At 36.5% G+C, this 26,905-nt stretch overlaps 2 protein-coding genes across 2 annotated transcripts in view; one reads left to right on the forward strand and one right to left on the reverse strand.

Moving 5' to 3' along the window:
* enpp2 (ectonucleotide pyrophosphatase/phosphodiesterase 2) overlaps positions 1–9,943 on the forward strand; it is a 32,063-nt gene extending 22,120 nt beyond the window's left edge. Inside the window, exons 19-25 of the mRNA XM_084089574.1 lie at positions 184–229; positions 1,544–1,683; positions 1,796–1,931; positions 2,268–2,345; positions 6,265–6,397; positions 7,791–7,944; positions 9,090–9,943. Coding sequence (XP_083945700.1) covers positions 184–229; positions 1,544–1,683; positions 1,796–1,931; positions 2,268–2,345; positions 6,265–6,397; positions 7,791–7,944; positions 9,090–9,260 — 858 coding nt within the window. The 3' untranslated portion in view covers positions 9,261–9,943. The remainder of the gene's footprint in view (positions 1–183; positions 230–1,543; positions 1,684–1,795; positions 1,932–2,267; positions 2,346–6,264; positions 6,398–7,790; positions 7,945–9,089) is intronic.
* A 9,341-nt stretch (positions 9,944–19,284) lies between these two features.
* mal2 (mal, T cell differentiation protein 2) lies at positions 19,285–26,409 on the reverse strand. Its single transcript, XM_084089270.1, has 4 exons — positions 25,999–26,409; positions 25,549–25,719; positions 22,404–22,574; positions 19,285–19,772 (listed from the first exon to the last, which is right to left on the reverse strand). Exons 1-4 carry the CDS (start codon positions 26,116–26,118, stop codon positions 19,701–19,703), a joined length of 534 nt encoding a protein of 177 aa, XP_083945396.1. The 5' UTR covers positions 26,119–26,409; the 3' UTR covers positions 19,285–19,700.
* Positions 26,410–26,905: the final 496 nt, after the last annotated feature.

Raw genomic sequence — 26,905 nt, forward strand, 5'->3', positions numbered from 1 at the left:
AAGGTGATTCATCCTCTTGCCTCTGAAAGTGCTTTTGCCTTCTGCTCAGATGTAGATCTCTTGCTGGAGATTTTCACCTTTAATCTTTTGCAGTTGCGTTCAAAAAATAGGGGGCAGAGGGCAATGAAAGTGACCCTTGTAAGAGGCTATAACCTGGAGTCACTGTGGCTCTGTCTGTTACAGAACAAAGTGGAAGAGCTCAATCAACGACTGAGACAAGTTATTGATGGTAACTCCTTTCCCTTCTCTCTGGAATGCTTTAGTGATGCTGAACAGCTTTTTGATGTACAGCTAACAGTTAGCTGCAATGGTTCATATTGAGTGTTATCTTAATATTATTTGCCTATTGAAAGGAAATAGCTGACCCAATTATACAACTCTGTCAGTATTTAGTCATTCTAATTTACTTTGCATGCTGTTTCCAAAAAACACTGAAGGAAAACAATTGTAGGACACACTCTTTCACACTTAATCTGTTTCATAAAATGTCACTACATATTGACCACACGTTTAAAAAACATGATGTATCTGGTAGTTGATATGACTTCTGTGCTATATTTGAAGTCTTCTGGAGTCGTTATATGTCTGAAATATAAGTTATTCAATGACAATTACATGTCATGCATTTAACAGACTTTTATTCAAAACGACTTGCAAGTATGCAATGGCTAAAGGTCCTTTTTGGAGCCCCCATAAATTTAATTGTGTAGAAAAGATCATGATATTGCAGAATTTTTCATTTTTTGTTCCACAGAAGAAAGAAAGTCATATGGAACAGTTTTTCCCATTCATGAACTATGTCCCCCACAGTTTTATAATTAACCGAAGATATATTAATACTTATCTTTATAACATAAAAGTTCTTTAACGTTGTTTTTTACGCATCTCAGAACAGCTCGGTTCACAGTGGATGAATGCAGTGAACAGCATGTGCTGTGAGTTTAGCATGCATTTGGGAACGCAACGGGCACCAGCTACGATTTGTTTTTACATTCGCATAATTTCCAACATTTTTATGGACAGATGATTACAGCATTTCACTAGATTTGTAATGAGACACATTTGTATTTACAGAAATTTCACAGAAATTGCTAGTGACAGGAAAATAAGAACAAAGAAAACAGGAACTAGAATTAAACCAAAACAGAACATACATGTGACAATAACATGCTGCCAATTAATTGACAGTGTTTTTATTTTTGGGTGAACTAACCCTTGCCTGGCTTAAAGGGATTATTCAGCCAAAAACTTTTATTCATTTTAAGAACACAAATATATTTTTAATAATCTAACATAATTTTTGCCCATCCACTTAGTCCATACAACCAATACTTTGAAACTTCAAAATGTACATAAAGACATTGTAATCCTTATGAATCAAGCACCTGAACAGAAATTATCGCTTTTTGAAAATGTTTGGTTTTGTGGACTTTTAACTGATGTACTAATTGATGGAAGTACTATTTGTTATTCTGTTTTGTTTTGTTTTCATATTAAGAGATTACTCCTGCTTTTGAATTTGTTTTTCATTTTTCATTTTTAGACAACAAGAATCTTCCTTATGGTCGTCCAGCGGTCATGTTCCGCACCAAATACTGCATTCTTCATCATAGTGAATACATTAGCGGCTACAGTGAAGCTTTGTCTATGCCTCTCTGGACATCTTATACTGTATCTAAGCAGGTACAATTACAAAATTAAAATAATTTGTTGTCAATTCACAAAAAATAAAATAGGTAAACTGTTGACTGTTGTATTAGAGTTTAAACTTGAATGTGTGGCTTTTGTGTTGCAGGTAGATTTCACCCCTCTGACTGAGGATCTGAGTAACTGTGTTCGGCCTGATATTAGAGTTCTTCCAGCCTACAGTCAGTCCTGCTCAAGCTACCGCGCAGACAAACAGATCTCCTACAGCTTCCTCTATCCACCTCGTGAGGCTTCCTTCTCTTTATAGTGTACACCCTAGCCTCAGTAATGTCATGTACTAAATATAAGCCAATTCCAGAAACCAGCAAGACAGAATTAGTACAGCATTGGGCTTATGTCCTGAAAATCAAGTTTATAGGACCCAAAACTGTGTCAAAGGATAAAATTAAAATTGATATCTCAATTGATAGAATTGGGTCAGAGCATATTTTTTAGTACAGTTTTTTTAGTGTTTTTAGTTTTGTGCTTTCACACAAAATTGGTATAAAAACTGCAAGAATTTTGACTTTATTATTCTATGTCTGTTAAAAAAAAAAAATGTATGATCTTACAATTGACAGAGCTTTCCTCCACCCTGGAACCGAGATATGATGCTGTTCTCATTACCAATACTGTACCAATGTATCCAGCATTCAAACGTAAGTGTTCCTTTAATGCTTGCATTGATTCCTCATTGAGTCAGCCAAGATTATTACCACATTTTTTCCATAATAATTTAAAGTTCTTAAAGTCTTAAAATCTTTTTTATTGAGTGCATGTTATAGGTCTTTTGTGAACAATTCGTCCGTGCATATGTTTCTTTTAATTTTTTACATTTTGACCTTGTAATTAATCAAAGTGTCATGACTGGACCTGCTGGTGAAAATGACACTTGATATATAATTAATATAATTAAAGAGCAAGGGGGAAACAGATTTGATGTGCTGTCTATATCTAAAGGTTTGATCTTGAATTGAGACTGAGCTCTCAGATTACCCAACATCTGTTGAAAAGTGACAAATATAAGCCTAAAGGTGGAGAAGGGTAGGAGGAGGGATGCTTGAGAAACACCATCAGAGAAAGGTAGGCTTTACCTTACTGCTTATACCCTTGTAACGTGATTGATGGGAAAACGAACAAGCTCCTCATCTGAACATCTTTTAGTGTGCTTAAACCCTGTCCCTGCAAGCTTGCATTCATCTGCCTCCCTTTTTGAGTGCCACACCCAAAACTCAAAATCTAATCAACAACAACTGATAGATAGAAGCAAGTCCCCGTCCTACATTTTCCCCGTTTCACTCGGATGGATGTCACAATACGGAACAAAAGATCGGTTGCTACTTCCACTTCATCAAGACTTAAATAGTTGGGCAGATTACACAGCTTAGCTTTAAACATAAGTCCTGTATTGTTAGGTAGGAGGTATGAATTGACTGATAGGCCCATGGGCCGATAAACCATGGAGGCCCCTCAGAGGTAATAGGTAACAAATTAAATTAAATAATAATCAAAAAACAGGTGCTGTCATTTACTGAATTTTAAGAATTAATTAGTTAATTATTTTTTTTAAAAGCACTTGGTGCCAGATTTACTAACAGTTTGTGCCAGCGCAAACCCCCCTTTGGCATTAAAAACTACTGTCAGGGTTTACAAAAGACTTGCAGTGAAATATTTTGTGATGAAAAGGCATAGACACAGTTATTTTTAAGGCTGACCTTATTGTATATGCATTTGTAGGATTTTCCCCTTTCAGATTCAAACTTTATAGGAGGAAAGTATTTAAATAAATCCTGCAACGTGATTTACTAAGGTATGCCGTAGTCAATTTACTGGTATTTGCTGCATTATTTAACGGCCCAAAAAACACGTCTTAACCCATTTTGTACTTGGATGGCTGCAATTGTTGCTGCTAAGTGGAGGCACTGCAGAGAGCATGTGGTAAAAGGGAGAGAATTTTCTCCACTCAGGGTAATTATTGTGAAATGCCAGTTCAGACGTTATCCGAACATATTGGTTTGCTGTCCCTGTGTTGTTCGTAGATTCCCCGTACCTGATTATCATTGGATCTGCTTTTTTGCGACCAAACACTTATTTGCGTTGCTCTTTGTAGATTGTGTTGGAAATGAGTAGGCTCTGCCTGTGTTCTTTAATTTGTGTATTTTAAAAGATCACCCGCAGAATTTTTTACTCCCATCTGCACTTTTCATATCACAAGAATGTAAACAGCAAGATGTTTTAGTCTTATCGTTTATGATAAAGTGTTTACAAATATTATTGAGCCACAAATCTAAAGAAACATTACCCTCATTTTATGTTTGCTATAAGGTTTGCTGGGATGGTTTGTATCTTTTAGGAAATCACAAGTTTTACTTAACCATTATGGCCCCAAGGAAACCCTACAAAAAAAGGTGAAAATGAAATTAAGTGTTCTTGTGTGTGCGAGAGTGAATTAATTTGTACATCTTTCTGTGAATTAGAAGCATGTGTGTGTGGCCTGTAGTAGCACTTTGAAAACAAGCCACCTAAGAGCCACCTCTGTTTCAGAAGAAGGAACTGTACACACACAAGAAAACATCATTTAGATGTAAATAAAATTTCCTTTATACTAGTTCAGGTTTACAAACAAATTCCCCACATGTAATATGCCTCTCTGGAATCTGTAAATGTGTATTTAGAGGGGTTTGGCAGCAGAGGTGAAAGGAGAGTGCAGTGATGAATGGTGTGTCTGCTTTAGATTAGCTGTGCTAGGCTCAGGCAGTTAACTGAGCTGCCACCCACAGAGGGACACAACCCATTCCATAGCTTACAGCAGAATGTGTTCTCTGTCTTTTTTCAAAACATGTTTTAAAAAATCCTCTCTTACTACTCTGTACTAAATTTAAAGAGCTATTTCTGAAGCATTTAACTCATTCAAATTGTTTTGTTGGTATAAATGAATGTATTTGTCACACGAGTGGTTGTAGTAATCGCTCAAAGACAATGGAGCATCCAAAACAAAAACTTTATTTCTATTTGAACCTGGAACACCCAGGTGATTGCAGGAGTAATATTAATCATAGAACACAATGACTCAAAACAATGACAATAACCAACCGACTAAGACTGCAAACTAAATACACATGACAAACAAGGGAACTAGAAAAGACAAGGGATAACATAATGGTTAACAATAGAAATAAATGGGCACATAATCAGAAACCAAGGAAGCCAAAACTAAATAGAGTGAAGGAACAGGAAAAAACATAAACGGAACATAATCATGACATAACACCCCCTCCAGAAAGCTGGCAAGCTGATGACGGACAGGACACCTGTGGAGCAGGCAGAGGAAGATCCTATGGCGGAGCTGACTGAGGGAGGAGCTAGGGTGGAGTTTTGCTGATGATCCAGGCCAAACCTGGGGCAGAAATGGTCTTATGATGACTGAGAGATACCAGGGTCTGTGGCTCTACCAGTGGAGAAAATGTAATGGCCCACTTGTATCACGTGTGCCTTGATAATCAATCACATTACAGCCTTGATGCAAAATTGTCCATGATTTCTCTTATAAAATTTTTTTATTCAGTGTAGTGAAACCTCTTCTCCATTGACATCTATCTATAAAAACGGCCTCTGGTCTCCTTTCCAATTATTTTCCAACTAACAGGCTGACAGGCCGAGGTGAAGTCATGAGCCTGGAAGCTCTGCTTCTGGCTCTGGAATGGTCTGAGCAGTAGGCGATGATTCTTAGGCTGACCTGGCAGTAAGATCCAGTCTTGGGACTGATATTGTGGCCAGATCCGGTGGCTGGCTCTGGCTCCATTGTTGGAGTGGGCTCTAGTGTGGGGTCTGTGGCAGGCTCAGGCTTTGGCTCTAGTTCCGTGGTGGGCGCGGGCTTCATCACTGGGCCCATGGCTGAAGGGTTCCTCCTCCTCTGCCGCACATACAGTGAAGGAGGATCCAATCATTGTATGTGCATACATAAGATGGTATTTTTACCAGCTGAGAATTTGTGAAGAGCTTGTAAAAATGAAGATTTTAAACAACTAAAGATCAGCTGCAGGGTAATGCCTGTACCAAACTGTAATGGGTAAAGACGTTCCTATGATGAGGAAAACCAGATATGCTTGATCAATCTGTCCTTTTTTAGGGTTACATCTTGTGGCACCATGTATTATGTGACTGTAAGGTGTAACATGAAGACTGAGTGTATAAATTTGTGTCATGGTTTGAATAATTCTGAACATAGATACTGTGATGCAAGAAAAATGTCACACTTTGTTTGACACTGAAGTATTATCATATAGTAGGCTATTGTATTGTATCGTACTCATGTACAAGAAGTAAGATTTTATTCTTTTTTGCTTCCATTGAAGCACAAGATGCTCTTTTTCAGATTTCAAGCAAACTTCTAGAATTCACAGTACTAAGAAATTCTGAAATATGCATTCAATTAAATATTTCACTCAAAATCATTATGCATTAAGTTTAATCTTTGTTCTGTCCTTTATAGATGCATTTCTCATTCTAACTTTTAACAATACATCTCTCTCTCTCTCTCTCTCTCTCTCTCTCTCTCTCTCTCTCTCTCTCTCTCAGGTGTGTGGGGTTATTTCCAGAAATCACTTGTGAAACGTTATGCTAGTGAGAGAAATGGAGTGAATGTGGTCGTTGGGCCCATCTTCGACTATGACTACAATGGTCTTAGAGATTCAGCAGAGACAATAAAACAGTAAGTCTTATACTTATCACATATACAGTACATTCATTAATTTTGTCACGGAACAGTGAGAGAGGACTCAAGCACAGAATGAGTTTTAAACTGTTTATTGAGATACACAGCAGGCAGGACAAGAGATGGTAGGAGAGGAGGTGAACATAATCCAACAGAAGGCAAGGAACGAAGCACAAAGACCAACTTGACTTGACTTTGACATGACCCACACAACAGGAAACATAGACAGGAACAACATACAACGAAATCCACAACTGGAACAATGGGAAAGAAAGCAAATGAGGCAATAAGTAACACAGGTAGCACAACACACTCAATTACAACGACCTGGCAAAATTAGTGAGAGAGAACACAATAAATAGGGAGCAGAGATCATGAGGAACAGGTGAGCACACTCAGAACAATGACTTAAAGAGGGCTTAAACAAGGGGGCGTGGTAACAGGAAACATGGAGGTTGGAGGAGAGGGGCACATGGCCAACACAAACAGAGACAGAGCCATGTGCTCAAGCACAAAACAAACAAGGAAACATTGAACCAAGATAAGACAGACAGAACAGACAGATGAGAACCCTGACAAATTTAAGTGCACATACAGTGGATATAAAAAGTCTACACACCCCATTAAAACAGCTGATTTTTGTTATATAAAAAATTAAATGAAGATAAATCATTAGTGATACATTCCAGAGAAAAAAATAAAATAAATAACCTGCATGAGTGTGGGTTTGTGACTCTGTTTTTCTTAGCTAAATTAGCTAATTGAATTAGCTAAGCATTAAGTTCATGTGAAACAGTACACACCTGTCTTCACCTAAAGATTTTTCTGACATCTTCTTAATTGTATGCTAATACAAGAGCCATGGACCACAAAGAGCTTATGAAGCATCAATAGGATCTCATTGTTGAAAGGTATCGCTCAGGTGAGGGCTACAAAAACATTTCCAAGGCGATAGATATAGTTCTTATATGATTTATCTTTGTTTAATTTTTTCCATCATAAAAATACAGCTATTTAAACAGGGGTGTGAAGACATACTGTATGCATACATTATGATTTTACTAGTTATCCCAAAAAAATTACCAGTAGTTGACTGGTCTGTGGGTCAGAGTTTATCTTGTGTAAATGACTCCACATGCAGCAGCAGCATCAGCGGTTTTTGCTCTTTCTGGCAAAAGCAATACTTTGTTGACAGACAGTATGTGAGTGGAAAGAATGTCTGTGCATCTGAGATGATGTGGGGTGACAAATAAAAGTATGCATATCTCCATTACCAGATTCATAATGCAACTGTTGACACACAACTAGCATTTTACAAGCCCTAATATGTACATAATTTAATTTAATATAATCCTTCAGTCTGAGTATGTAACTTTTTCTTTGTTTACAGATATGTCAGTGGCTCTGTGCAAATCCCAACTCATTACTACATTGTTGTTACAAGTTGTCTGGATTACACACAGACTCCTGACTCCTGTGCTGGTCCTCTAAGTGCATTCTCTTTCATTCTTCCACACCGATCAGATAATGATGAGACCTGTAATGTAAGTTCTCTCCTCTCCTCTCCTCTCCTCTCCTCTCCTCTCCTCTCCTCTCCTCTCCTCTCCTCTCCTCTCCTCTCCTCTCCTCTCCTCTCCTCTCCTCACCCTTTTCATACTTTTAAAAATTCCAGTGTGAATATGTTCGCTGCAAATGTATTTTGGTTTCACTCTATTTTGATAGTCCCTTTAACACATTCTGCTGACTGCAAGTAACATTGCACCTACATAAGAGTATTAGTTGAGTATTAGTAAACTTATAGGGTTAGGGTTAGATTAAGTTGACATGTAGTTGCAAAGTTACTTAGTCAGTAGAATGTCTGTTGGGGGACCATCACAATAAAGAGTTAGCAGATATTAAGCAGACAATCTACTAATTCTCTAATGACTGCTATAGTTGACATGTAGTTGCAAAGTTACTTATAGTCATAGTTCAAAAGGGACCATCAAAACAAAGTGTTCCCAGTATTTCCAACTTTTTACTTCTAAGCAAAGAACAAAAAAGAACTTCGCTGTGAGTATATCAGTGCCTTAAATCACATTCTTGTACATTAGGTGTGCATGAATAAAAGCAACAAGCTTGTTTGTTGTTTGCAGTTTACTAAAGGGCCATCAGTGTCGGTTTCTGAATTTTACATACAGTATAGCCGTTTACACGACAACGGTGTACTAAAAACGGAAAAAGTTTTTCCTTTGTGTTTTTCGCATACAAATGACGTTGTCAAAACGATCCCTGTTCCCACGGATCCGCAAAAACAATTAAAAACGATGTATTATGAGTGCCAAGAAAAGTTTTTTTTTTTTTTTATGTGAAGAAAAACGACATGCCTATATACTACTAACACGTAATATGCATGCGTGCATAACGTCACAAATTCATGTTTTTTTAGTCTACACGTATAATGTCTACACAATACATGTAGACGTCTACACAATAACTTTATCGTTTTCAAAAACATGCACTTAGAACCCATTTTCAAAAGTTCACTTTTTCAGTCCACCAAAACAACGTTGTCGTGTAAATTAATGGGCAAAGTTTTTAGTTTAAAACGGTGTCGTGTAAATGGCCCCTCACCGTTTTCAACTAAAAACTGAGTCTAAAATTGAAGTCAGAGGCAAAAACAGCATTAAACACACTTTTTGTCATCCAGAGTTCAGAAGACGACTCAAAGTGGGTGGAGGAACTAATGAAGACACACACAGCGCGCCTACGGGACGTGGAGTTACTCACAGGACTAGACTTTTATCGTCGCACCAGCAGGACCTATGAGGAGATTCTCTCTCTAAAAGTGTACTTGCACACATACGAGAGTGAGATCTAAACCACTGCATCCCTGCATTAGCATTCCCTACATCTTAACTGTCAGAATGCAGAAGTAAGGTGTATATTTTTATAGAATCTATCATATTTATTTTTGGTTGCACTTTATTTTAAGGTGTCCGTGTTGTAGTATAGTTATACATTTAAGTACTGAGTAGTAATAATTAGCTACATGTACTTAGTATAGGGTTAGGAATGGGGTTGGTTTAGGGTTAGTTGCATGTAGTTATGCACAATTTATTGTAATTACTATAGTAACTACATGTAACATGTAACAAGGACACTGTAAAATAAAGTGTTACCTATTTTTTTATTGCTAGTCCTTAAGTGTATGTTTTTACATTCTCCCACTTTATGACTGTAAATTATAACCATGAGTATTTTTTTGTTTATGAATTTTGTAATACTGTATAAATGTGTTGACTGTGCTCAAAGTAACCAATTTTTTTAATGTCTGTACAATTGTCCTGTTTTAACATTTTCAAAATGTTTTGTTTCAGGCCATTAAAGATTTTAGGCCATTAACATGCTCGTTTTAAAGAGAATAGCTCCGACTGGTGGTTATATGGCAGTTTGCAGGTTATTGTCCAACAAGAGATTATTTCTTGTATATGTTACTTTTGTTGTTCACAATGTTTTATTTTATGGATCATCAATAAACATACAACATACTTGTTAAGTGTTAAATGTTTGTCTCTTTCATCCAGAGTTCATTACATTCAAAGGTTATTTTGGTTAGAAGTACATTAAAGTACATTCTTTAGAATCCTCTTGAATAAACACAGGCAGAAAGTAAGTACAAGAATCCAATGCAGGGGCTGAAGAGGATACAGATCCACAGTAGACTTGATAAAGGCAACAATGTCCAATAAATCTTTAAATGGAAAAAAAAGTATAAATATAATCAAGTCAAAAGAGTTTTTCAAATAAATCCAGGCATGGGCCACAAGAGAACAGGCAAATCCCAGGATGTTTATCTTAACAAAGGAACACCAAGACTGAAAAAGTTACAAACAAATTAAATTAGATAAATCCAGGGGCGTAGCCAACACACGGGCCTGATGGGTATAGGCCTCACTATGACGAGGCCCCAGTTATTGTACAAATATTATATTTAGTAAAGTATTTTTGTTTCATTTGTTTTAATATAATTACAAACATTATTATATCATCTCAAATCCTAAAATAAATGAAATGTGTTTTAGTATAATGCTTGAGTTTGATTGACATCTTTATCCAGGCAGTCTCAAGCAATTTCGCACCTGTGAGTTTGTGTATTCACCTATTCAGTTATAATTTGTGTAACGTGTCTGGTGGCTGTAGAAAGTGCACGACGAAAGAGATGGTGATAGATACAATGGTTGAATCCAAAATCACCCCCTATACCTTCAAATAGGGCGTTATTTGAGGGGACCGCCATTTGTAGTGGTGTCCGAAACCATAGTGTACGTTATTGAGTGCACTTATTCAATCCCACATTGCACTACAACAACAAGTGTAGTCCCATGCTTCCTAATGATATCTCCCAAGGGTAGCATATACAGGGTGAACAGAAAATGTCCTAGTACTGAGCCTTGTGGTACTCCATACTTAAATTGTGATTGATACAGTATGACATCTCTTCATTTACTGCTACAAACTGATAATGGTCAGATAAGTATGATTTAAACCATGCTAATGCATTTCCACTAATGCCAACATAGTTTTCGAGTTTATTCAGAAGAATGTTGTGGTCGATAGTGTCAAATGCAGCACTAAGATTGAGTAACACTAATAGAGAGATTCAACCACAATCAGATGATAAGAGCAAATTTTTAACTCTAAGAGCAGTCTCAGTACTTTGATATGATTTACTTTAAATCCTCACTGGAAATACTCACAGACAACATTTCTTTCTAAAAAGGATCATAGTTGTGAGGATACAGCCTTTTCTAGTATTTTTGACAAAAAGGTAGATTTGAGATCGGCCTGTAATTGACTAATTCTCTAGGAACAAGTTGCGTTTTTTTTATGAGGTTTAATAATAGCCAGCTTAAAAGTTTTCAGGATCTATGACCTCTGGAAGCATCTCTCTCAGTAGCTTAGTCGGTATAGAGTCTAACAGACATGTTGTTGATTTAGATGATATAAAGAGTTTAGATAATTCTTCCTCTCCTATTGCAACGAATTAATGGAATTTTTCCTTAGGGAGACTGCAATGCACTCCCTTATGCGATACTGTAGTAGACGGTTGCATAGTTATAATTTTCTCTCTAATATTATCAATCTTGTAAGTAAAGAAGTTCATAAAGTCATTACTGCTGTGCTCTTTGGAAACTTCAGAAGAAGCTTTATTTCTTGTTAATTTAGCCATGTATCAGATAAATACCTAGGGTTGTTTATTTTCTTCTAAGAGAGTTGAAACATAAGCAGATCTAACAGTTTTTAAGACCTTTCTGTACGTAATCGTGCTCTCTCTCCACGAAATGCAAAAAACGTCTAGTTTTGTTTTCTTCCAGCTACGCTCCATTTTTCTTGCTGCTCTCTTGAGGGCCCGAGTGTGCTCGTTGTACCACGGCCTTGGACTATTTTCTTTTTTTCATTAAGCACAAAGGAGCAACTGTGTCTAAAGTGCTGGAAAAGAGAGAGTCAAACGTTTCTGTCGCAATATTGAGTTCTGAGCTGTCTGGGATGTTGAGGAGATTAAACTGATCAGGAAGATTATTAATAAAGCAATCTTTAGTGGCAGAAGTGATAGTTCTAACATATTTGTAACACAGAGTCTGCTTTGCAACCTTGGCTAAATAGAGTATACACAAGACTAAATAATGATCTGAGATGTCATCGCTCTGCTGCAGAATTCCAACGGCATCAACATTGATTCCATGTGATAAAGTATGATTACGACAATGAGTGGGTCCTGACACGTGTTGTCTAACTCCAATGGAGTTCAGAATGTCTCTAAATTCCAATCCCAATGCATCTTTTTTCATTATCTACATGGATATTAAAATCACCAACAATTAGCACTTTATCTGCAGCCAGTACTAACTCCGATAAAAAATCAGCAAATTATTTGATAAAGTCTGTATGGTGCCCTGGTGGCCTGTATACAGTAGCTAGCACAAATGTCAAGATTTATCATTTACACTAGATAGTGTTACATTAAGTATCAACACTTCAAAAGAATTATAATTGAAACTAGACTTCTCAGTAATTCTGAAGATATTACTATAGATTACAGCTACACCACCCCTTTTTCCCTTCAGACGTGGCTTGTTTTATAACAGTAATCTTGGGGGTGGATTCATTTAAAGTAATGTAATCGTCTGTTTTTAGCCAGGTTTCTGTCAAACACAGCACATCTAGGTTATAATCTGTAATCATATCATTAACAATAAGTGCTTTTGAATTATTCATCTGTATTATATTTATTTTTTATTTGTTGAACATCAATTACATTTTTACCCTTAAATTTGTTTGGAAGTTTTTTGTATTTCCTAGTTCGGGGAACAGACACAGTCTCTATGATGACTGAGACTGAGATGTCTCTAGGTGAAAAAGTCTCTTTCTGATGGGATTTATCTGACTTCTGTGATGTGAGACAGCTAGCAGACGGTCGGTTTAGCCAGTCTGTCTGCTTCCTGACCTGGGCCCCAGAATCAGATAGTCAATGATCAACTCTGAGACTATGTCCCATATTACTAGAGAGAAGAGCAGCACCATCCCAGGAGGGATGAATACCATCTCTTTTCAACAGGTCAGGTCTGACCCAAAAACTTTTCCAATTGTCAATGAACCCTATATTATTCTGCGGACACCACTTAGTAGACTGTCCTCACTCAATGGCTGGCTGTCTTGGTATCTCATCACTCCGGCGAACAGGAAGGGGTCCAGAGCAAATTACAGAGTCTGACATCCTATTTGAGAGTTCACACACCTCTTTAATGTTAATTTTAGTGATCTCCGACTGGCGAAGTCGAACATCATTAATGCAGACGTGAATAATAATCTTAGAGAATTTACGATTAGCATTAGCCAGCACTTTTAAATTTGCTTTGAAGTCAGGCACTCTGGCTCCCAGCAAACATGTGACTATCTATGGTGGCTGGTGTCTCTATTTTCACGTTCCGTGTAATAGAATCACCAATAACTAGGGCACATTCAGCAGGATTCTCAGTGGGTGTTTCACTGAGTGGGGAGAATCTATTCGTTATGGTAATCGGAACGGAAGAGCAGTGTTTTGTCCCACGACTACAGCGTCTTACGGTCACCCAGTTGCCCTGCTACACAAACAGCCGGAACCGAACAATGTACAGAGTTCACTAAGCTAGTCGCATCCAAAGCAGTATCTAAAGCCCATGCATTCTTACTATCCTCTATTAAAGTTTGTAAATGTTAAACTAAAGAAAAAGGGGATGGTGAGGACAGGAACAACACTAAACAATACACAGTGACACACACATAACTGGTGTTAAAATTTGTGCAAAACAGATAATGTGTTATAATGTTAGTATGAACTTAGTTACATGACTCACCATGTTTGTTTACTGATCCTACTCACTACAGTTGTTTGATGGACTCGTAAAAGATGGCAAGCACGGATGGCAGGTTAACAGGCTAGCGAAATAACGATTTAGATAAAAGCTAGCGATGTCAGATTAATGTGAGACAATATCTATTATATGGTAATATAAGTTCATAACACCACAATTCTATGCTCAGGTTAATGGACTGAAATCCTTCTTAGGTTGATCCAACTAACACATCGGCATTAGTCAATGTATACTTAGACTGGAGAGGCTAATAATGGGTTTTCTGTTTAGAATAACAGAATGTTGTTAGACCAATCTGAATAGGGTGAGCCTCAACCTCAGATTATTGTATAGTATTATGCTAGCTATGTGTACGTGGGAAACCATGGCATGATTATACAAAGTTACCATTAGAAGTAGTTAAGTTGGTCAGCTTGGATGCAGTTCAATGGTAATGGTCGTGGCCTCTGGTTAGATATAATCTTACCTTAATTAAGTGTGTTCAGATCTATGGGGACTAAATAATATATTCTAGAATGAGCAAAGTGGAGTACGGCCGATATTAGTCAATCACCTCTGTCTAATGACAGAGACTGATGAGCTTGTGATTATGAGATCGTATACCCTGCCGGTGCAAGACTCAAAGTGTTATAGGAATCCGGATGAACAGGTGTATAATAAAGAGTTAAATAGAATAATCAAACATTCACCAAAATGGTGACACCGTATGGTCCGTATGCCATGACACCGTATGGTCGACCCTAGGTTGATTTTACTCCGAACCATCCCTTTAAGGCTGAATGAAAAATGAAATGATACTCTAAATAATAAACTAAAATTAAGTGGTGGCAACTCACTAATGACCCTTATGAAAAATAAATATATTCAGGTCATAAGTATAGCACATAATCTTCCCTTGTCATATTTTTTGCAAGTATCTTAGCTTTTTGAATGGTTCAAATGTATACCCTCTATTTAAAAATCGTTTCTCTAGACCTTTAGCTTTATCCTCAAAATCTTGTTGTTTCTCACAAATTCTACTTATTCTTTGAAATTGCCCAAAAGGTATATTATTAATCAATTTTGGGGATGAAAACTTCTAGCAATCAGAATTATTACTATTGCTAATAAACTACAAACAAACAAATAAAAAATTTTAAAACCTTGATAGGCCTATTAGACATAAATTTCACATCATTTGTCATGTGCAACCAGGCGTAAACTTGATTTTCTCAAAAATACTAACTACATATTATGTACTCCCATATTATTGTAGCACCGTTTGTGCTGAATATAGTGAAATCAGACTTTATCCATTAAAATGTTATAAAGTAACTGAAATAAGCACAAATGTCAGCAATGCATGTCAAAACCTCTCCAGGGCCCCCAAAAACAGAGGTTTAAGTGGTCAGGCGCTCCTAGGGCTTTTGGGAAGTTAAAACCATCGGCTCCTATTCTTATTACTCTAGGTCTGACCTGTCAGTTTGTAGTCATAGAGAGCTGGCCCCCTCCTGATGTCTTTTTGAAGCTTCTTTTTGTGTCTTTTGAACTTCCCAATAAATGTTACTCTTGAGGGTTTCTTTTCTTTTTCTTTTTCCCTGACCCTAGACTGGGGAGGCCTGTGACATGACAAGACTTAACTCTTTGTGGGAATCATAAACCGCTGTCTCTTTTAAATAGAGGAGTTAAATTAAAATGTTAGCCTCCCATTTTGCCTTTTTTATGACTAAACTGGTGCACAGTGATCATACTGGTTATGTTACTGGCAGCTAATAATGTAGGCCTACGCTGTTTATTCAAGCTGCTGGAAATTGGTTCACCATGTGCTACATTGTCTTTAGATGTTGAAAAAGCCATTGACAGGCTGAAGAAACAATACCTCTGGACAGTACTGGTATACTTTGGGCAAGGTATAGATTATATTAACATGATCAGAGTTTTACAATTCAATTTCTTCCCAAACTGCTGTTATTACAATACAATACAATGGTTCACTTTTGGGTTTATTCACTTACATTCAATGCAGTTATTTTGGTAAATTGTAAATCTAATTAAATTTTAACCACTACAAAATAAAATAACAGTAAGAATATTGTATAAGTTGTATAAAATACATATTTTGAAACATGACCATATTTTCTTAAGATTCAACAGATACAGACCCAACTACCACCAACAATTTGATTAAATTGTTAAGACACTTGCCTAACATTACATAACAACCTCTGTTTAAACACTGTGATGAGTATATTACCTGAATATATTTATAGTTTAAAAATATATTAAAAAGCATAAAAATGTATAAACTACACTTTTTTTCCTGGAGTTTCCTGTGTTTGTTCAATATTATTGTCCTGCCAAAAAACAATTCTTAGGTCACCCAAATTTTGCCATGTTAGAATAATTTAGACAGCATGACAGATAACCCTTTGCAGTCATGATTTCCAATCAAGCAAGCCGACATTACACTGTTAGGGTCAAAGGTTTTACTGGTGTGGGAAATAACAGACTTACATAAAGACATATAAAGGTTTAAAAACTTAACTGGCATTTTGCAATGACTTTAACAGTATATTGTGGGTACTGATAGTATCTACACTGAGCTTGCTCTAAAAAAAACTTTCAATGAAGGAACCAGGCAGTTGCATTTTAGTTTTTATAATTCATGAAAAGGATGCCCTCTAGTGGCCACATTTCACCAAAACAGAAAATTCCACAGCTATTACAAAAAAAGTATGGTTTATAAAAGATATTATAAAATTTAACATGAGTTATGTAAAAAAAAAAATAAAAATAAAAAAAAAAAGTTATATTAAATATATTATGCTTATTACATACACAGTTGCATCTAACTTAAGCACATTTGTCATAAAAAATAGCTTTTGCCTTGCTGTTGTTACAGTAACAGTAACACCTAGTGGGAAACAAACAAACAAACAAAAAAAAAATTATACCAAAATGTATTTAAAACACATTTATTTCATACTACAAATCTATTAACATATTTACTGGCATATCGCTTGAGACTTACTGACATAAATGTTATATTTAAACTTTATTTGGAGTTCTTTATTGCACAATGCACATTTCTTAATATTAAGCCTAAAATGTGTTTAATTAGTAAGGACAGTATGATCTCTGTATAATATCAGACTTTAATATTTTTTTACTCTCTTAGAAGAAAACAAACGCAACCTATTTGATACAGTAGCTAAATAAACGAGAAATAAAGCTTCAACTTCTGACGTTTTCAAACAGCACAGAAGTAATCACTTTATGAACTTCTTTACTCGCAACATTGACACTATTAGGAAGAAAATTATAACCATGCAACCATCTACTACAGTATCACATCAGGCAGTGCATTGTAGTGTCCCAAGTAAAAATTCATTCATTGTTATAGGAGAGGAAGAATTGTCTAAACTCTTTAAATCATCTAAATCTACAACATGTATGTTAGGCCTAAAAAAACTATTCTGACTAAGCTACTGAAAGAGATGCTTCCAGAGGTCAAAGATCCTCTTCTTAATATCAATAATTCCTCTTTGTCACTAGGATATGTACAGAAAACTTTTAAGATGCCTAGATTAACCCTCTTATTAAAAAACTGCAACTTGATTCTAGAGATCTCAGATCTACCTTTTCTGTCAAAGATACTAGAAAAGGCAGTATCCTCACAACTGTTCCTTTTTAGAAAGAAATGGTATCTGCGAGGAATTCCTATCAGACCGTATCATAGTACTGAGACAGCTCTCATTATAGTCACAAATGATTCGCTCTTATCATCCGATCGTGGTTGCATCTCTGTATTAGTGTTACTCGATCTTAGTGCTGCATTTGATACTATCCACCACAACATTCTTTTGAATAGACTCAAAAATTATGTTGGCATTAGTGGAATAGCATTGGCATGATTCACAAAATTAACGGAATACATAGCTGATACTGTGTAAAAAATTGGATGACTAGTAATTTACCACTATTACTTAATTCTGAAAAAAAAAAAAAAAACTGAGTTTCTAATTATTGGACAAAAAACCTCTGCACGTAATAACCTAGAAAACTGTCTAACACTTGATGGCTGCTCTGTCATGTCTTCGTCGTCAGTTAGGAAGTTGTTTGGTGTTTTTAGCCCCCAATGGCGCCTTCCAGGCAGCGAGGGGATGGGTAGGTTTAAGGCTGAGGTTAGAGTTAGCTGCCTGGAAGGAGCCATTGGGGGCTAAAAACACCATCGAGCAGTTAGGAACCTGGGTGTGCTCTTTGATACCAATCTTTATACACATGCCGGTGACACTTTAGAATATACTGTTCCTTCATTGATAAATAACTATACAGGAACAAATGAGTAACACACTATTAACATTCTATAACTACTATTAACTAACAAGAAACTCTGATTAACAATTTAATAAGTAACAGCGCTCAGACGAATGTGGTAGTTCACTATTAGCAAATCAGTAACCTAATATTGACTGAAGACATTGTAAGCTGTTGAGGTTTTTGTAAGGTTTTGGATAGTAATAACTCAAGTGTTACTACATCTTTCTAAAGGAACTACTATTCTTTATATAAATAAAGATCGGTATTCTAAAGTGAAGTTCATGGGAACACACAAGTAATGACTAAAGTGTTACCAAATACCAAATACCAAATAGTTACATCAGGAATTACTATTCAAAATCTTACAAAAATCTTAAAAGCTTGCAATGACTTCAGTCAATATTAGGTAGTTATCATGTTTTTCACTTTAGAATACTGATCCAAATAATTAGTAGTTTCTTTAGAAGGATGTAGTCACACTTGAGTCATTACTAGTGGGTTACCGTTACCTTTTATTATAAATTATATAATAATTATATACCTCTCAGAGAACTATTTATATAATAGTTCTCTGAGAGGTATGAAAAAAAAGTAGTTACTGATTAGCTAATAGTGAATACCACATTCAACTGAGCGCTACTAACTAATTGGTTAAGCAGAGTTTCTTGTTAGTTAATAGTAGTTAGTAGAATGTTAATAGTGCGTAACTCATTTGTTCCTGTGTATTTATTAATTAATGAAGGAACAGTATTCTAAAATGTTACCCACATGCCTATAGACTAAATAGACGTAATACGCACGTAATACACATTGGCATGCTGTCAGAGCTGCTGTACAGCCACAACAATCTTTGTTGCATTATTGTCCTATTATCACTGTAAAGCTGTTTTGAAACAATCGGTATTGTAAATAAAAAGCGCTATATAAATGAAGGTGAGTTGACTTGACAAAGTATACTTGCAATAGTTTCACTTTAGCACAATCAAATATACTTAAGTATATCTTCAGTTGGTCCTCAGCGCTCTTTCTGGATAACTAAAGTGCATTAAGTACAAAATTATTTGTTTCTGATTTAGAAGACTTTAAGTATACCCATTTAGTATACCAAAAGTACAATTGCAGGGTATTTATATTAAGTACATAAATATGTAAATGTATTTGTTGTATACTTAGCATAAAATAAATGCATTTCAAAAACATTTCAGTATATTTATTTTTCACTAGGGTAATACAGGTGAAAAAGGATTTACAATTTGTTTTTGGGACTGATAATATATCTAGAAATATTACCAATAAGATAAAATCAAAATCTAGCACTGACTGGTGAAATATTGTACCTCTCTGAGCACCAGTGAAGTTTAAGGATAACATCTTAAAACAAGTAAAATTTAAATATGATTGTATATCTTTTTGGCCAAATCACCAAAAAATGTAAATATTTTACAGCTTTTAAAATGACTCTTTACTTTAATGTGAATAAAGAACTTGGAAACATTGTGGTAAACCAGTGGTACCATTATCACCTTGTGTAATGTCCATAATAGTACAGTTGACATTTGAAGACATCCGTGTTATGAATGGGTCACATGTGCTCCACTTTTTGTGTGCTATTTTCTCCATCTCCTGAAGCCCATGAACATACTGCAGCCATAACACAAAGTCACTATAAAGGCAAATATCTGTGGAGAGAGAAATAACAGAATTATTTACATACTGTAAGTGTTTAGAATTTTAATCGCTTGAAAGAAAATGCAAACATGGCTCACATAAATATTACGATTTTGTTTCTGCTTTAGAATGTGAATAGTGAAGGTTGCAAATATAATTATATAATTATATATTCCTTATATAGGTGTTCAAACTCAAACAGGTAGAGTATCAAATGTTGTTTTGGCACAAAGTAGAGCTTAACTAAGTGACGAATGACGAAAGACATTGATGCCACTGACTGGCCCTCACGTTCCCCAGACCTAAATCCAATTGAGAACCTCTGGGACATTATGTTTCGGAGCATCCGAAGCTGCCAAGTAGCACACCAGAGTGTCCAGGAGCTCACAGATGCCCTGATCCAGGTCTGGGAGGAGATCCCCCAGGGCACCACCCGTCATCTCATCAGGAGCATGCCCAGACGCTGTTGTGAGTATATACAGGCAAGTGGGGGCCTGTATAATACACACTACTGACTTACATCATGAGTTGCCGTGATTAACTTCATGCAAGTTGGATCAGCCTGTAAGTTTAGTTTTTAACATTGATTTTTGGTATGATTTTGAAGTGAGTTGATGATTTTGGTTTCCAATGACTGTTGTCACATAATTTTGTTCTTAACAAATTATAGAATGATAAATAAAGATTTTCAAATTGAATATTTCATTCATTCAGATCCAATGTGTGATTTAAGTGTTCCCTTAAAAAAAAAATTTTGTTTGTTTGTTTGTTTTGAGCAGGTATAAGTAGCCCTTGAAAGTTGTAAACATTGTGACTCAGTGGTGTGTCCAAATCATTACTCTGCATAAGCATCCTTACCAGTCCAAAACAGCAACTCCTCGAGCAGGCAAAGGAATATGGAGCAGGGAGAGGTGGATCTTAATATCAACCATTTTATTATTAAAGGGATAGTTCACCCAAAGAATATGGGTAACCAAACAGTTGACAGTAGCCAATGATAGTTTTTAGGGTTTTTTTTACATACTATGGAAGTCAATAGCTACTGTCAACTGTTTGGTTACCCATATTCTTCAAAATATCTTCTTCTGGGTTTAGCAGAAGAAAGAAAAACATAGAGGAACAACTTGAAGGTGAGTAAATGATGACAGAATTTTCATTTTCGGGTGAACTCTCCCTTTAATCAAAAAAAAAAAAAAAAAAAAGGAAAAACAAAGAAGAATATCCAAAACCATTGCCCATAGCAAAAACAAAAAACAAAGACAATACTGGACAGTGAGTAGAACTAAACATAAGATTACAAACTGGCTTATCACTTTTTAAAGCACTGTGTACCCCTTTAGTGTAATTTTTTTACATGCAGGCTTTCACATTGTTTTCAATTATAAACCTTTGCATAACACACAGACACAATGTGCATGGGAATTTTATAGTCATGTTGAAATTATATATTGGGTTATAATTTTGCCATTATGACGTATGTGTTGAGGTATGACTTTCAATTTAAACAGCCATAATAATTGTATTTCCATTAAACAATTTAGATATTGTTGAGCACATAACACAACCCCTTATAACCCATTTATATATAAAATAAAATAGTATATAACAGGCCTGGTAGATTTTGGAATAAACAGGTCATTTATAAAACATTTTTCAAATTCTATTTTTTATTTTAATTTTTTTTTGTCTTGTCAAAGGGAGAAAACATTTTATGTAAATTATGTAGTATTGTTTCATGGGAACATATAATCCCCAAACTGTAAAAATGATTCAGATTCAAGTGCTGTCACAATATATTTCAGTACCAAACAATTGGTTTGTGTTAGGAACAGTACCAAAGCGATCACTACCATCTGCCGTAAAGATCCTCATCCTGTGCACACATTCAAAAATTGCTGCTAGAAAAAATGTTACATCAGCTTTGACTGTAATATGGTATCAACTTTCATCTGTCTCGTGATTGATTGCGTCATGCTAAGGTTCGGGTGCATATCGTATGACTTCAAAAGACTTGGAATGCAACATCAGTTGTTTGTAACACTTTTATCCTGTTTTTGGTCAGTTTTTGCTATAAATATGTTACGTTGTCAGTTTGTTTCGATTTCTGTTCTTGTCAGTGTTTGGTTAATCTGTTAATTAGTTCAGTTCTGTCTAGTTCAGTCTCCGCCCCCTGCCTGTTTGTTTCCATGGTAAATGATTTGATTTTAGTTTCAGTTCAGGTGTCTTGTTGCTCCTCAGTTGCTGTCTAATTAAGCCCTGTGTTTCTATCAGTTCTTTGTCAGTTCTACGTTGCATGTTCGTGGTTGTTCTGTTCATGTTCCTGTTTTGTGAAGTTTTGATTTTGAATAAAGCTGCTGCACTTAAATCCTGTTTCATCTCTGCTGCATCCACGTTGTAACAAAATACTTGACAATACATATTAATGCTACTTTTATTTGCCTGTTATGTGTTTTATATTGTTGAGAAATGGTTAAGGTTAAGGGTAGGGGTTGGATAATTTTGAAATATCTAAAGAATTGAATGCGTCTTGATCTGACGCATATGGTAACTGAAAGCAATGGTGCAACCTGTTCATCAAAAAATTACGCTAAAGGGGTACAATGAAAAAGCAAGGGAAAATAAAGGTAGTGTTAACAACTCACCGCAGCAGCAACATTAATGCTGTATTCCCGATAGTCCAGAAATGTCATTATATTGCCACGGGGTCTGCGTATACAGGTGCTGTTTACATATGCACCCGCAGATGAAACTGTAGCCTCCAGCAAGAATGCACCAAAATAAAACAGCAAAGCGATGAAATGGTAGAACATATCCTGTGAATGGAAGACAATTTATAATGCTTATGATGTGTACAGATCACCAGATCAAAAGACTGTATTTCAGAGAATCCTGTCAGATTAATAATTACTTAGTTATAATAACTTATAATAGCTTTTTAAAATCAGTTTTAAATGTATTCACAGACTAAATTGAGCAACATAATTATATATACATCACTGCATTATTAACCTCTATTTATTAACTATTATTATCCTCTAACCTCTATTATTACTATGGTTTATGTAAGTAGTCTCATTTGGTTTTGGACCTTGAATCACTTAGGTTTTCATGCCTTTTACTTTGTAATTGTTATAGCAATATGTTCCTAGTTTTGTCATGTTCCTGGCTATGTCATGTGATTCCCCTGTTCTTATGTATTATGTTGTTATTGGTTTATTCTAGTCATTTGTTTCTCTGTTCTGTTTAGGGCTGCACAATTAATGGCAAAGAAACCCCACGTGATTTGGCAAAGGCTGTGATTATTTTACGCGCAACTTGTCAGTGCAGTGCGGCTGGTCAGTAGTAAATGCTGCTCCATCTGAACGCCAGAGGGCGCTCTCAAGCAGACACGCCAAATTTGCCCCACCACAGAAGTACAATAACATACATCATTCCAGGAAATCCCTATCGGGCATCATTGCTGTAGCAGCTGAATGAGATGGGATGGGTTCAGGAAAGGGGGCGGTGTCTGGCGGTCACACGCACTTCTCTCTCTCTTCAGTTTGAGGCGCCAGGGGCAGCGGCTTCGGCATCGCAGCTTGTCCTCTCTAGGCCCCGACAACTGAGTCCTTGCATCCTAGCCTGTCAGCCAAATCGGTTTAAGTGTGATTACATGGAAATTGCGATTAATCGTGCAGCCCTAGTTATGTTTGATCATTGGGTCATTGTTTGAGTTCTCTCAGGTAGGGCGAAAACCAGGCTCGGGATGGACGAGACTGACCACTAGTGTAATGGATCCACAGTTGAGGTCAGGTCGAGCAGCAATCAAGTCCAAGTCCAGTGGTTCCAAGTCTAGGTCAAGTAGTTCCTGAGATCATACCTCTGTCCACGGTACTTCCTGTAATGACCACCGCTATGCTGTGTGTGTGTGGGGCTCACTCCTTCCGAGGCGGTGGCGACGGCTACAGCTCTATCTGAGTCATCTACCTGGGCTGTACAAGGACTGTCTATGTCTCATGTCATGACCAGTAAGTCCTTTCACAGACTTTCAGGAGGACTGCCCTGGACTTTGTTCCACCATGGCCCCCTGAGTCCACAAGGTAATCTGTGCTGCTTTGGCGAAAATCACAACCACCAGCTCCACTCTGGTGGTACCTATCCCTGCTGGATCCACCGTGGCCACCAGATCCTGCATAGTGTAGTCATCTGCCGGATGTTTCATGCATGCTATTGCTCCATTATCCAGGCCAGCCTTTGCTCCACATCCCTTGTCTGCCCGTTCTCCATGATCTAAGCTCTGGTCCACGCCCTCTTCCTCTTCACGGGCCTGGCCCTCCATCCCTCCCCCTGGACCTCCTCCAATCCACCACCCTCCTGGACTGTTTTGTGTTTTTTTGTGTGGGTGTTTCGCCAGGGCGTTCACCAATGACAATAATGACGTGTGTTTTGTGTTTATTATGACACCAATTCTGCTAATACTCACAAATTCACGTTTTTATAACAGCAAATTTTCGATTCCCCCCCCCCCCCCCCCCCCACTGCAAACAGCAAATCTTGCTGAACGGTCTGCGCAGCGCCACATGAAGTCGAACACACCTATTAGTTTATTCTAATCATGTTCTCTTTTCTGTTTGGTCATTGGCTGATTACTCTCAGGTGTTATGTGATAAATCCATGTGTATTTATGGCTCTCATGTTACTTTGTTTCTTGTCTAGCTTTGTTTTTTGTAATCCCTCTGTCTGTGAGTTTGTCAAGTTTGTTAATGCCAAGTTTTAGACAAGTTTGCTAATGTTTATGTCATGGTTTATTTTTGTTAGTTTGGTTTGTTTCATTTAATAAACTGCACAGTGGTTCCACATTCAACTCGCCTTCAGTGAACTAATTGTTACATAAGCGTGGTAGACCATTAACATTAATCATGGTTATAGAGTAGACATTACTCAGCACTGGAGTTGAGGCCATGGCCACTATTGAAAACTGGCACAATGCTTATTCTTTGACACCTAAGTCTTGCTATTAGATTTATCTGAGCCAAATGCCTATTCTACAGCTTGCAAAGCAGGACTATATTTAAACTTCTTTTATTTCTTCTTTTTCTTTTTCCTCCTCATCCTTGTTTCTGAGGGCCATCTTAAAATGCTAAATGTAAGATTAGAGTTTGAAAATCCCCCACTTTTTCACTTTTCAAAATTTAACTGACATTGTACTTGTACATTGACATTGTACAACGGTACTTGTTTGAATTTTTATTTTTATTTTCTTGCCATTTATCTTTCTCACATTTAATGAAATTAAACATAATGTGTGTTGATTTTTGAGCACAACAAAGAAAAAACATTACAATGTGTGGACACTGGCAAAGGGGGTCTAATTTGATGTTTTATTCACAGGTATTTCTTGTTACTGCAACTTTTAAAATAAAATAAAAAGATAATTGGGGCAAATTCGTTAGTTGTGGTGACACCAGAAATCAAATCATTATTTTAATGTAGTGTAATAACTATGTAATAACAAAAAAAATCTGATATATTTTTAAAGTGACCTTTATATTACACAAATAAAGATGTAGTTTTATTAAAAGTGAATTTCTTGCATTTAAAATAACCTGAAAAAATGACCTTAAATCTTGCAAGCACTATTTCCTGCTCTACCACCCCAGTGACCTTGAGGCAGGTGCTTAACCCCAAACTCTACTTGGAGGATTGTCCTGGAAATCTGTGTACAATAATCTACACTAAAGTGTCAACTCCATGTATGTGTTAGAGCTAGTCTGAGCACTGTGCATTTGTAAAGAAATACACACTCACCATGAAATTCCAGTCAGTGTTAATCTTGTCAGCCAGGCCCAGCAGAAACAGGGCGAGGTATACAGATGAACAGATGAACATGGTTACTGATACAAACATCACCCATCCCTGCAACAATGGCACGGACACATTCGTCGATGCTACTAATATCCACACCAATCCTCCAAACACCTAGTGTTTGAAAAAAAGAAGAAGACATTTCTGAATTCAGAGGCCTTAAAGATTGTATAATTGGTGTGTACAGACATAATTAATGTAGTATTACTGTATTCTCTCTCAGACTATCAAGTATAAATAATCATAACAGCCATATTATTATGACTTCCATTTTTTGGCCATGTTTTAGTTATCAAGGTGTGTATTGCCATAATACTACAAGGGACACACCTTTGTGAGTTACAGAAGTTTAACCCAGTAAGTCTTGAAATAGCTACAAACAACAACACTTACAATTTCCAAACATATCAGGGCCCCGGAATACGTCCTCAGTATTTCCACTCCGAGGGGTAGAGAAATAGTCGGTGCTGGGAAGGAGGTAGTGGCTGGGTTCGGTGTTTCCGCCATCCTCATTCAGCTCGACAAGCACAGGTTGAACAAAAGACTAATCCATAGGAGAATTCTGCTGGAGTCATGTATCAGGAACAGGTCTGACAGGTGTGTGGCCACTCCCATTTTGTTCGGTCCTTTCTCACTCCCACAGTTCAGCCAAATCCCTGGGACTGAGGGCAGGCTATTTACTGTGAATGAATACCTCCTTTAAAAAAGGAGTATTTAAATACCTATTTAAAATGAAGGTATTTAAAATATGCCTCTCAATTTGTATTTTCCTTGCACCATATGACTTTTCTTCTTCTGTTTGGCCATGTACAAAAATAACTGAATGGTTTCACAACTTTGGTTAATGATTAATGCATATGCTTAGGTTCAACATACCTGAGTAAATATTATGTTACACCCTAAAATGATTATAAAGAAAAGCCCAGAAAAAAGCCCAGATAAACGTGAATGTGCGGAGTTGTGAATTAGCCTTGGCTATAAACATGATACTGACATGGGATTGCTTCGAGAAGATAATCTATGTTCACTGTATCTAACCCTACCAAATAAACTATAAATAAATAATGTACATTTCTTCCAGTGCTTTGTGGAGTTATAAAATTAATTAATGGAGTTTGGTACTGAATGAAATCAATATACTTACAGTTGAAGTGGAATCATATTGAAAGGGGTAAAAGGCTTTCTGAAAAGGTGATTGTTGATAGAAAACATTCACATTCCATGAATAGAGGTGAAGTGCATAGGCTTATTTTTATAAATTATAGCCTAGTTTCGTGGATAAGACCACTGCTTTAGTGAC

Source organism: Abramis brama (genome assembly GCF_963993115.1).
Source record: "Abramis brama genome assembly, chromosome: 17".
Classification (NCBI taxonomy): domain Eukaryota; kingdom Metazoa; phylum Chordata; class Actinopteri; order Cypriniformes; family Leuciscidae; genus Abramis; species Abramis brama.

What these genes read in the sequence shown, in the direction of transcription:
- mal2 (XM_084089270.1), bottom strand. Translation starts at nt 26,118, where the DNA reads ATGAGGATGGCGGAAACACCGAACCCAGCCACTACCTCCTTCCCAGCA. An exon ending in CCCTGATATGTTTGGAAATT is followed by an intron (nt 25,720 to 25,998) that starts GTAAGTGTTGTT and finishes TTCAAACACTAG; the next exon opens with GTGTTTGGAGGATTGGTGTG. An exon ending in ACACTGACTGGAATTTCATG is followed by an intron (nt 22,575 to 25,548) that starts GTGAGTGTGTAT and finishes TTCCATTCACAG; the next exon opens with GATATGTTCTACCATTTCAT.